This window comes from Physcomitrium patens, chromosome 13 (genome assembly GCF_059467195.1).
Source record: "Physcomitrium patens ecotype Gransden chromosome 13, ASM5946719v1, whole genome shotgun sequence".
Taxonomy (NCBI): domain Eukaryota; kingdom Viridiplantae; phylum Streptophyta; class Bryopsida; order Funariales; family Funariaceae; genus Physcomitrium; species Physcomitrium patens.
Genome location: NC_143422.1, coordinates 14,775,434 through 14,787,679, shown reverse-complemented (window position 1 = coordinate 14,787,679; position 12,246 = coordinate 14,775,434). Strand labels below are relative to the sequence as shown.

The 12,246-nt window shown below is 32.8% G+C and overlaps 1 protein-coding gene across 15 annotated transcripts; it reads left to right on the top strand.

The window, feature by feature from the left end:
• The first annotated feature begins 7,755 nt into the window (after positions 1-7,755).
• Positions 7,756-11,291, top strand: LOC112290380 (ferritin, chloroplastic). 15 transcript variants are annotated; one of them, XM_073538105.2, is made up of 8 exons: positions 7,759-8,000; positions 8,677-9,056; positions 9,333-9,416; positions 9,723-9,826; positions 9,968-10,029; positions 10,227-10,292; positions 10,551-10,614; positions 10,780-11,291. In XM_073538105.2, exons 4-8 carry the CDS (start codon positions 9,787-9,789, stop codon positions 10,812-10,814), a joined length of 267 nt encoding a protein of 88 aa, XP_073394206.1. In that variant the 5' UTR covers positions 7,759-8,000; positions 8,677-9,056; positions 9,333-9,416; positions 9,723-9,786; the 3' UTR covers positions 10,815-11,291. The 15 variants fall into 15 exon arrangements, 10 of the variants coding, with proteins under 10 accessions (XP_073394202.1, XP_073394198.1, XP_090111550.1 ...); XM_073538101.2 differs by lacking the exon at positions 10,551-10,614 and having other exon boundaries at positions 7,757-7,883; positions 8,677-8,764; positions 10,227-10,459; XM_073538097.2 differs by lacking the exon at positions 10,551-10,614 and having other exon boundaries at positions 7,757-7,883; positions 10,227-10,459.
• The last annotated feature ends 955 nt before the right edge of the window (positions 11,292-12,246 follow it).

The following is a 12,246-nucleotide window of genomic DNA, read 5'->3' as shown; positions in this document are numbered from 1 at the left end:
ATGCTTTAAAAAAAGAATTTATTTGTGCACCAATTTTATATTGCGTTGGCTTCTTCAAGGCATTTTTTATGGAAATAGATGCATTAGATTTTGCTATAGGTGCTATGTTGTCACAAATGGGAACAGATGACAAATTCCATCCAATAGCTTTCTATTCGAGGAAATTTTTAGCAGTCGAGATTAATTATGAGATCCATGACAAAGATTTTCTAACAATTGTGGATTCATTTCAAGAATGGTTTCATTATCTAGAAGGCACCTCAAGTCTAATTACCGTATATACAGACCATAAGAACCTTGAGTACTTCATGTCAATGCGTGTCTTTAATCATCGTTAAGCCCATTGGAGCATATCTTTATCTAGATTCATTTTTAAGTTCATTTATTGACACGAAAAATAACAAGGTTTATTGGACGCTCTTTCTAGACGTTCTTATCTTGTACCAAAAGAAGGAAATGCATCTTTTGATTGACAAAGATCAATTCTCTTGAAGCCCGAGCATTTTCATCTTTGAGCTGCAAAATCAACATTGACTATTGATTCAATATTTCTAAAGCAAATTCAATCAAGCATGTCCTTAGATCCTCTTATTCATGATATCAAAGATACTTCTTCTAAGTCCCATGATACTTCCAAGTTTGAATTCAAGAATAATCTATTATATTTCGAATGACACCTATATATTCCAGTAGATGAAACTCAATTACATATTCTTCAAGCTCGTCATGACTTTCCAACAGCATGACATTTTGAATACAATAAAACTTTGGAACTAATATCTAAGGATTTTTGGTGGCTACAAATGTAGAAGACAATCAAAGATTTTGTACAATCTTGTGATGTTTGCTCAAGCTCAAAAATTCCTCATCATTGACCTTACGGACTTCTTCAGTCGTTATCCATTCCAAAACAACCATGGTCTTCGGTTTATATGGATTTCATCATGGATCATCAAGTTCTTATGATTCTATATTTGTGATAGTAGATCATTTTATCAAGATGGCACATTTTGTACCATGTATAAAATCTATCACATGTGAAGAAATAGCTAAGCTTTTTATTGACAATATCTATCGATATCATGGATTGCTAAAGAATATTATATCAGATAGGAGGACTCAATTTGTATCAAGATTTTGGAGAACCCTATTCAAGATTCTAAATATAGATATAAAACTTTCTTTAGCTTTTCATCCTCAAATCGATGGACAAACTCAATGGATAAATCAAGTTCTAGAGCAATATTTGAGATGTACCATCAAGTATCATCAAAATATTTAGACAACTCTTTTACCATTGGTAGAATTTGCATATAATAATTCGGTACATTCTTCCACTCAACAAACACCTTTCTTTGTCAATTATGGTTATCATCCATGTCTTGATACTTTTGACTTTTAAAAAGTTGATAATCCTATGGGAGAAGATTTAGCAAATCGCTTGTCAGAGCTATATACAACAATGAAGATACAATTAAAGGAAGCTCAAGAATGACAAAAGGCTAATACGGATGCCTATTATAAGGAGCAACCATAATATAATATGAATAACAAGGTATGGTTACTTCATCGTAATATCAAGACTACTCGTCCTTGTGATAAATTAGATTATCATAGGTTGGCACCTTTTCGTATTTGTGAATAAATCAATCTTATTGCTTATCAATTATATCTATCAGAGTCTATGAAGATCCACCCTGTATTTAATGTCTCTCTTCTAGAGTTGTATAAGATAGTGAATATCTTGGAAAGAAGACAAATGCCACCTCTTCCTATAGAAGTGGATAATAACCAAGAATTTGAGGTAGAAGAAGCTTTAGATTCAAGGTAGGATCAAAATAGGTTCAAATATCTTATTCATTAGCACGGATATGATATTAATGAATGTACATGGGAACCATCAAAGAATCTTGTAAATACACTAAAGAAAGTTGAAGTCTTTCATCAACAATATCCATCAAAATCAAGATGAAGAATAGCAAATCTTTGCTATAAAAGAAACAAGATCAAAGGAAAATAACATTCTACCTTCTATCTTTCATTGTAGCTTCTATGTATTTGTGATGAGATGGAGTACCAACAATCAGCAAATTTAACTCAAGAGCTTTCATTTGCAGACTTACCAGACGAGACATTACAATTGTTACAACCTTCAAGATGAAAAAATTGAGATGAAGATCCTCAAGAACAACATGTCCTTCCTTGAATAAATGGCAAGATACAATGTCTTTGATATTACAACCTTAGAAGAGACTCCCAATGTTTAGTGATTTTATTAGAGGTAGGAACAATTCTTGACAGTGTTCCAAATATTTTATTTGAAGGAAGTTACGAAGGCTTCATCAATGATCAAATAATAGGGTGGTCTTCTTGTCCTGGTATGGGACATTATAGATGGTTGAGAGGACCTATCAACCATCTTTGAAGAGAGCAAAGATTGAAGTATGTAACAAATATAATTTGTTGCATCTTGGACTTCTTCAACATATGAAGATTGCTCCTCATGGAACTCGTCCATAGAAGGGGGGATAATATCATAGACATATACATTTTCTTCAATGGTTACTTATATGATTAAGTAGAAGTAAGTAAATATAGAATAATTTCATAAAGTCTTTTAGAGAAGCTTCATAGAAACTTCATAGATGCAGTTTTGACTTAAATGTGTTTATAGGTTAGAAACTTGGCCAAAAAGCTAACCTTGTATTGGTAGCTTGTGGAACAAGCCAACTACATGGTGCATACATAGATAACTTGCCTTGCAAGATAAGATATGTGACTAGTAAAGTCAACACATGTTGGAGGTCCTATAGGACATCGCTACATAGCCCTTAGTTAGATAGTATATATGGAAGAAAGAATGAAGCCTTCTTCACTCTTGTCAACGCCTTTCTAATCTTAATCTTATTTCAAGTCTTTCTAATCTTCTTATTTTTGACAATAACCATTCTAGTTAATATTACATCACGTTTTGAGTGACTTTTTAATTCTCTTCAGTGATAGAAGAGTATATTGAGGATTCTCTTTTTTCGAGATTCATATCCTTAACAGAAATCTATGTTTAAAAAAAGTGACAAAAAAAATAAAAAATAGTATGTATATTAAAAAGAAATTGGAATGGCTATTGCCAAAAGATAAAGAAATTAGAGACTCTTGAATCTAGACTAGAAGCAAAAAGGGAGTTGACAAGAGTAAAGAGAGCTTTATTCTTATCTCTATATATATTATCTAACTAGGAGCTATGTGGTGATGTTCTATAGGACCTCTAATATGTATTGACTTTATAAGACACATGCCTTAGCTTACAAGGCAAGTCTTTTATGTGGGTGTGCGATATAGTATGTTCTCTAAGCTACCAATATCTATGGCACATGACTAACTTGTTGATCATGTTTCTAACCTAAAAAACCAATTATAGACACTTACAAAGTCAAAGTAGTGTCTATAAAGCTTCTATGAAGCTTTAATAGAAGATATTATGAAATTAATTTATTTTTATCTACTTTTATCTAATCATATTGGTAATTATTAATTTACATGTATATATCTCTCACATTATTCTTCCTTCTAGGGCTAAGTTCTAAGAAGAGTGGTCATCATATGTTGAAAAAATCTAAGATGTGGCAAATTATATTTGCCACATATTTTGATCTTTGTTGTTTTAGAAGATGGTTGATAGGGCCTTTCAACCATCAATAGTGTCCTATACTAGGACGGAAAGACTTCTCAATTATTTGATTGTTGTTGAGGTCTTTATAACTTTCTTCAAATAAAATATTTAGAACACCATCAAAAATTGTTTCTACCTCTCGTAAAATCACCAAACATCAAGAGTCTCTTCTAAGGTTGTGATATCAAACGCATTGTAACTTGCCATCTATTTGAAGAAAAATATATTGTTCTTGAGGATCTTCATCTCAATGAAAAGGTCGAAGCCTGCAATAGTCCAATTTATCATAAAGACGAGTAATATTGATATTATGACAAAGTAATCATATCTTATTATGTACGTTGAATTGTGATTATTCCTTTTAATAGATATTTGCATTGATCTTTTGTCATCCTTGAGCTTTGTTTAATTACACCTTCATTGTTACATATAGCTGTGACAAATGATTTGTCAAATCTTTTACCATAGGATTATTAACTTTTGAAAAGTCAAAAGTACCAAATCATGGATGATAACCATAATTGGTAAAAAAAGATGTTTGTTGTGTAGAAGAATGCATCATATTATTATAAGTAAACTCTACCAATGGCATGAAGATTGTCCAATCATGTTATTGATAATTGATGGTACACCTTAAGTATTGCTCTAAAACTTGGTTTACGTATTCTATTTGTCAATCAATTTGAGGATGAAATGTCAAAAAAAGTTTTATATCCACCTTTAGAATCTTAAAAAATATTTTCCAAAATCTTGATATAAATTGAGTTCTCCTATCCAATATAATATCTTTCAATAATCTATGATATCGATAGATATTGTCAACGAAAAGCTTAGCAGTTTCTTTTTCTATGATAGATTTTGTGCATGGTATAAAATGTGTCATTTTGGTAAAACGATCTACTATCATAAATATAGAATTGCACAAACTTGAGATTGAAAGATTTGTAATAAAATCCACAGAAACAGAAGACTATGATTGTTTTGGAATAGATAATGGTTAAAGAAGTCTATAAAATTGATGATGAGGAATTTTTGACTTTGAACAAATATTATAAGATTGAAAAAATTCTTTTATAGCCTTCTATATTTGTAGCCACCAAAAATCTTTAGATATTAGTTCCAAAGTCTTATTGTATCCAGAATGTCCTACTGTTGAAAAGTTGTGACATGCTTAAAGAATACATAAATGTGCTTCTCTTTTTCAAATATATAGACATCTTTCAAAATAATGTAGGTTGTTCTTCAACTCAAACTTTCAAGTATCATAAGACTTAGAAGAAGATGGCTAGATTCTCTTTAATGTATTCATTGACTTCAACTAATTCATTTTGTAATAAATTATAGATTGATCTAAATGGCAGTTATATTCGTTCTTGAAGGTCAATTGAACAATCATAGAGACGATTTTTTTGAAGAGTATCTGCATTCTTTTCTTCAAATACATCTTGAAATTCTTGATGTTGGCTTAGAATGCCACTTGAAATCTTTGTACCATTAAAAATGGATTTGACATAAATAACAAAAGGTGATGCCTCTTTTGTAGCATGCAAGAGAGCTCTTAGACCTATAAACACAAGTTTAATTGTATTAGACTTGTGATTCTTTACTTGATTAAATATACTCATAGTTATATTTTTAGAAAAGTTAAAAGTATAAGAAATCTAATCTATTTGAGGGTTATATTTTTTTAACCACAATAAGCATAAAATGATTGGATTAGAAAGAGATCTAATGATATTAAATACCACAAAGCTATTGTGACCATTGATTATTACTTCTATAGGAAGGATTTTGCAAGTAACATCTCTAAAAGATAATGGACGACCATCTATGACTTCTACATGAATATGTTTAGTTTTTCTCTCTAAAAGTATAGTAAGTCTTTTAGCAAATTCTTCATTTAAGAAACACATTGAGGCTCTTGAATCTAACTAGGCAGAGGCTTTGTGATGTTTAAGTCTTAAAATAATATTTAATGTAGAACAAGGAGACGGTTTTAAGAAGAGAATAGGACCTTCATTAGGTATTGTACAAGGTTTTAGCCACATAGTCCCTATTATAGCTGAAGAAACTTATTTTTTGTTATATTATCTTCTTTGATATTTGTACTCTTCATTTTATAATTGTGTTGCTTCTTTAGATAATGTTGATTAATATGCTTAGGTTCTCTACAATATAAGCACAATCCTTCTTGATGATGAAAAGTCTTTTTTTACTCAGTAAGAGGTTTGAAATGTATTGAATCAATTTACATATTATCTACTTCCAAATGTATGTGTTGAGGAAGCGTTGGTATTGCCATTGAATTATAGTAACATTGAAGCCCACTTGTTTGACTCTCAGATCAAAATTCAAAAAATCAATTGTCACACTTCATAGCAAAGTCAATTCCTTGACTTAATGTTTGAGGATCAGATAAGTTGAGCATCAATTTTTTTACATTATATTATAATCCAAAGAGAAATTGGCTAATAAGTGCAGTACCATCTTACTTAATATCAATTGCAAGTTGTCAAAATTTTGAAACATATAATATTACAAATTGATTGTCTTGTGGCAAAATATAGATCTTGTTGGTTGTAACATGGGTTGTACCATACTCTCCATACATGGATCGAAACTCCATCAAAAAAGCCTCCAAATTATCTAGTATTGAATCTCGTTATTCAAAAAAAGATGAAAACTACAATAATGTTGAATCTAATAGAAGTATACCAATGAATCTAACTTGTGATCCTAAAGTTGGATAGCTTTAGAATTGAAGTTCAATCATAAGTTGTACTTGATTGATAAATCCTCAAAACTTGGATCTTATACCATCAAACTTTTGGGATAGGACAATTCTTGATTCTTTAATATTAAAAGGATGTTCCATTGTAAGAAAAGGGATGTGATTCAATTTAGATGTTGAAGCGGCTCCAATCATATCTATATCTTCACTTCTTACCATTTTTATTGCTTCAGGTAGTGATAAATTGAATTGATGCATTATAAGCATCAACTCTCTCAATTGCTCTTGCATTTGTTCCATTGCACTCTTCATTTTAAGAAGCTTTGTCATGACGATACTTAGAAAAAAAATGTCTAATATCACTCAAGACAAGCAAAAATGAGGACTTGAGAACAAAAAAGATACTAAGAATAATATTAGTTTAGAAGATAATGAACGTGCTCTAATTTCTACTAAGAAAACCATGTATTGATATGTAAGGAGTAATAAAAAAATAACTTTTTGACCTTTTCTAATTACTAATAAAAAGCTACAATTAGAGAGTTATATAGGTTTTGATAGCAAGTACCACAAGCAATTGGAGACTCAAAAGTTGTGAGGATATAAGAACATCTGTGCACAAATGTTGTACTTGGCCAAATCCATGAGGCTTTGAATACTTGGAAGATCAACAAAAGCCAAAAAAAATAAAAACTTGTAGTACTTGCAGTCAAACTAGACACTACAAGAATTAAAAAAATTGTCTAGCTCAAAAAGTCAAAGGGCAACAATTGGCATTACCAACAAATATTCAATACTATTATATAATGGTACCATTGCCTTTTCTAAGATATCAACTCATTCCTCATATGCAAGGATTACATACACATAGATTGTGCTACCAAGAATCAAATAGAAAGTACAAAATGGTAGCAAGAAATGTGGCAAAATTAGCAATGAGGCATCATAGAAGAAATTATTACAAAATTGGAAGGAAGAGAATTCAATACTTTTTTGCCATCGAATGACAATTCTTTTTGTGGGGAGTTGTCAAAGAAGTGTATTCCAAGCAATTTGGAGATATGTTCCTAATTGGGCCTCGCATGGTGTTGTTACCCAGACTCATGATCATACTTATAATTTTGATCACAACAAAGTTTTTTACAAAGTAGCTACAACTAAATTACACAAAACATTCAGTAGAAAGATTTCCCTAAAGAAATTAACCCTAAAGAAGAGAGTAACAGAAGAAAGTCTCATCCAATAAGTTACTTCAAAGTTACCTTGCTCTACACCGTATCCTATGCACGTAGGATACTTTCAGATGAAATACACGTATTTATACACATTCACATGCTTGGAGGGGTATATGAATGCCCCGCGATGCTCTTTGCGGCTCGTCACCGCCACTCTTGACTCTGGAGCGCTTGCAGCATCGAGCTCGCGTCGATGCTACCTTCCGGAGTTTTTCCGCCGCGATTCCACCTCTCGCTTGGTTCCACTGTGCGTATGCTTTGCTTAGACCTGTAGCGCCACTCACGCTGATCATTTTGATACCACTCTCGTCGCGAGAAAGTTTTTGTTTGCTCCATCGCCTTTGGTGAGAAGTTTCCATAGCAGGTTTTTTCTTTTTTCCCCTGGTGTTGAGCTCAATTAAACAACCCTTTCGAATCCGACGTTATGCTGCGTCTCTGCTGTCTCGAATTTAGTCATTGGCCAGGCATTGGTCATGTCAGTTTTTGAATTTTTTTTGCATCGAGTGTGTTCGTTGTTTTCATGTTGTGTATGTGGTATTTGGGGTTATCTGGTTTTCGATATGTGCATGAGTGCTTGTGAAGAGGGACGTGATAAGGGAATTGCGTACCACACCAGAGGTCAAGGGCATTATCAGCGGTATATCACGTTAGCTTGGAGCTTAGTTTCGCTGACGAGTGTTGGTGTTCTAGAATTATTGTCATGTTTGTGTCGAGATCATAGGTTCTGAGTTCAGCGTTCGTTATAGATGCTTTCAGTCTCCATATGCTTATTTGTGAAATCTGTGTGTAGAGAGTGCAGTTTTTCGAGAGAAATATCATGTTATTTGTGCTGTTGAGACTCAGAGAGATTATGATCAGGGGATGGTTCAACTATTCTCTCAGAAAATCTGGAGAAGCACTACAAAATATCCTCCCGGGAATTCGTCAGAACCTCCTCGGGGGAATTTTGAGCCGATCAAATGGTTGATCTCGAAGGTTTCAGTAGCCGTGTCAAGTGTTTACAACGTATCCACTTACTTTACGTCAAATTCCGTTTTCAGGTCAGCTGATTTGAGCTTGTCCGGTACCGTGTTCTTCCCGTCGAAGAAGATTCTTTGATGGCGCAAGCAATATCAGCCTCAGTTGCAGGTGCCCTACATGCCTTTCCATCTTTTAACACTGATAACAGATACCTGAAGACGTCGTCTGTGAACATATCCGCATGGTACTCTCCGCCGAAATGGTCACTTGGAGTTTTGGCTGCTGGAGGAAGTAACAAAGCTCATTTAAGTTGTGCAAGTCCCTCCGAGACGGGCATCGTGTTCAAACCATGTGCTGAATTACAAAACCAGATCATCAAGGTCCCGTCTTCATGCTCCGAGTCTTTAGCCCAGCAGCAATTTTCTGCCTCGTGCGAGGCTGTGATCGATGATCAGATCAAGTACTAATCCATCGTGTCTCAAAGTTTTATCTTCTTTCTTTTTACAGTATTATCGTATTACGACTGCTGTTTATCTCTTTGTGTATCTAAAGTCTTAACTGAATATTTTTTGTCGTTGGAACTCTTCTTCTCTTTCTTCTTATTTCCTATTCTTGTATTATTTTTTTTTTTTATCATTATCATTAGTATTTTTGTCAGTTTAGCAGCATTAGGAAGTAACTTCTTCTTCCAGGTTCCTCCCATACCAAGTTCTAATATTTTGTCTTATGAATGCAGTGTTGAATACAACGTATCATATGTCTGCCACGCGTTGAGCTCGTAGTTCGATCGTGACAATGTAGGACTCTCAGGATTCGCGAAGTAAGTTTATCACTTAATAATCATTTGACCTAAAACAAGTGATATGATTATTTCATGACACATCTTAACATTTTTGGAGCGTCTGCTTATAGATTTTTCAAGAGAACATGCCGAGAAGCTGATGAAATATCTGATATATATATATATATATATATATGACAATTAATGGCCTCCTTTTCGGTTCTCCGTGTTCTGATAAAGTTACCAGAACTTGGATCCCTATTCCGATGCTGCGGAAAATGTAAGCGGTGTTAATAATGTCCAGGTGGCTGGTACGAGCAACTGATGTATGTCACTGTTACACAGAATTTTGCTGCAACAGAACAAACGTGGAGGAAGAGTGAAACTGGACACCATATTGTCAACAGTGATGGAGTTCGATCATTCTGAGAAAGGCGACACTCTTTACTGTAAGTTTCCCGAATTTTATAGGAACACCTTGTATTATTCTTTTCAACCCTTTGATTGGGTTGGGAAGTAGACTTAGAAGAAATATGGCATCTTCTGTCCGGTCGACACAGATGCTAACCTGGATCACTACTTCTAAGCAGCCATGGAGCTTACTCTTGCTCTTGAGAGGCTCGTGAACGAGAAGTTGTTGTCACTCCATCAGGTAAACTGACTATGTAAATTCTTATAGACATAAAGTTACTACAATACCCACAGTTAAAGTAATTTAGCTTTATCGATTCTCGGGCATAACTTGCCGTTATCAACGCAACCTTTTGTATTATTTTTATGTTGTTTTTTTGTTTTGATTTCATTTATTTTGTTTACATTTCTTTTCTGAACAGCTGTGAATCTGTGCAGGTTGCTGTGGACAACAACGACCCAGAAATGTGCGATTTCATTGAACGAGAATATTTGTATGAACAGGTGCTAATATATTTCAGTACTTACCATCACGAAAAACTTCGGCCTGTCCCAATTTATTTTGGATTGGATAAGGCTGCTCTGAAGTATGATTTCAGGTCTCATGATTTGAATCAACTGGGATTTTTGCGAAGCCATTCACAAATTAACTATTGTGAATGTATATTACGGTAGGACTGGGTACCTCTAATCTAAAATAGTCTTAGGGAGCTATCGTGTGCACCTTCTAAGTTGCAGGCGTTTATGCAATGCTGATTTTAGGTAGAAGCTATCAAGAAGATCTCCATGTATATATCACAGTTGAGGAGAGTTGGAAAGGGGCATGGTAAGTTAACATCTATTGCTCTGCAGGTCTTCATTTGTTTAGTTTTATCTCCAGGTATTCGTTAAATAACTAAACAATACAGCTGTTAAAATTCATGAAATATTCAGCAAGAAGTCCAATTCCCAAACACTACTGCTCATCAGCTATGACGATGGAACAATGCAGGTGTGCATCACTTCGATTTGCAACTGCAGGGGTAGAACTATGGAGAAACAACAACAGCTTATGTCGATGCCACCACGCTGTCCAAGCTTCCGACATTCTCTGGTGCAAGTAAACAGTATCTATTATGTTTCTGTATGTTAAACATTTTGACGAGCTCAGTCGGACACTGAAGAGGTCGACTTAAATGTAGAAAAAACGTGAGGGTTCTTTGGTGAAGGTTTACTGGAACAGATTTTGTTCAGTGGACTCGTCAAATTGAATAAGATTTTTTCAACTTTATACAACTTGTCTGTTGATAGATACTATTTATTTAACACTACATGTATAAAAGAGGATAGAGATTCATAGTTTCATTTCGTTTTAGAAACCAGTAGCATGATGTTTCTTTTGAAAGAAATCAATGTAGAGATCAACATGTGAAGTTGCTTTAAAGTAGTATGACAATTTTATTTTATTTTAATTCAAATTAACATTGTGGAACAGTAATAATAAATCAATTTTATTTCAACTTATTAGTTATTTATCTATCTTTCTTTTGTAGTTATACAAACATCATATAGATTAATTTAAGAAATATGCAATGTTTTGAGACTTTTGATAATATCATTTTAAACAACGTTTGTAACTTGAAATCAAATTTACTTATTTACTATTTTTATTCTTATTATTATTTGTATATTTTTTAATATAAAAATTATAATATTTTTATATAAAAAATTAAAAAATATCTATTATAATATAATATAAAAGATATGTGAGTAAACCATTTATTAAAAATATTATAAAATAAAATTAGATTTTTATGAATGAAACACCTTTGAGTCATTAATCTGACACATTTTAATAATCTTTTGCACTTTGTTCTAAAAATCAGTGGTTATTTTTTTTTATATGTAAGAAGTTTGTAGCAATAGGTATTTAGAAATTGTTTGTTTAACATCCTTTCTATAACCATTTATAATCTACTCACATGTCTATTTATGCCATTGCTAAGCAACTTGTTGAATTGCAATAGATAGTCTACCAACTTCTCATAGTAGAATCTAAGCTTAGAGTAGTTTTGTAGTGCACTTTGTTAGCAAAACCTTGGTATCCTCATTACTAGCATCTATATCTATAACCATTCTTTGGCCATTAAATACAAATTTTTATTTGAATTTAAACTTAATCTAATAATTAGATCAAAGATTATTAAAGTTCAAGTAGGTTAGGATCCTAAAATTTTGGATTTCAAGGATTAAAAAGGATTTTTTTTTATTTTGAGATATTTGCGTATTTGATTGAAGCAAATTTTTGTAAGTGGATTGTAGACTTATTTCAAGTATAAGTGAATAGTTTAATAAATATTTATTGATACCAGAAGATCAACTTCAAGGTTGGAAAATGAATACAATCAATATCTAAGCAATTAAGAAGTTTTTTCTTCCAATCCGTAAGTTGGTTTCTCTTTTCAGTATTGTACTTATT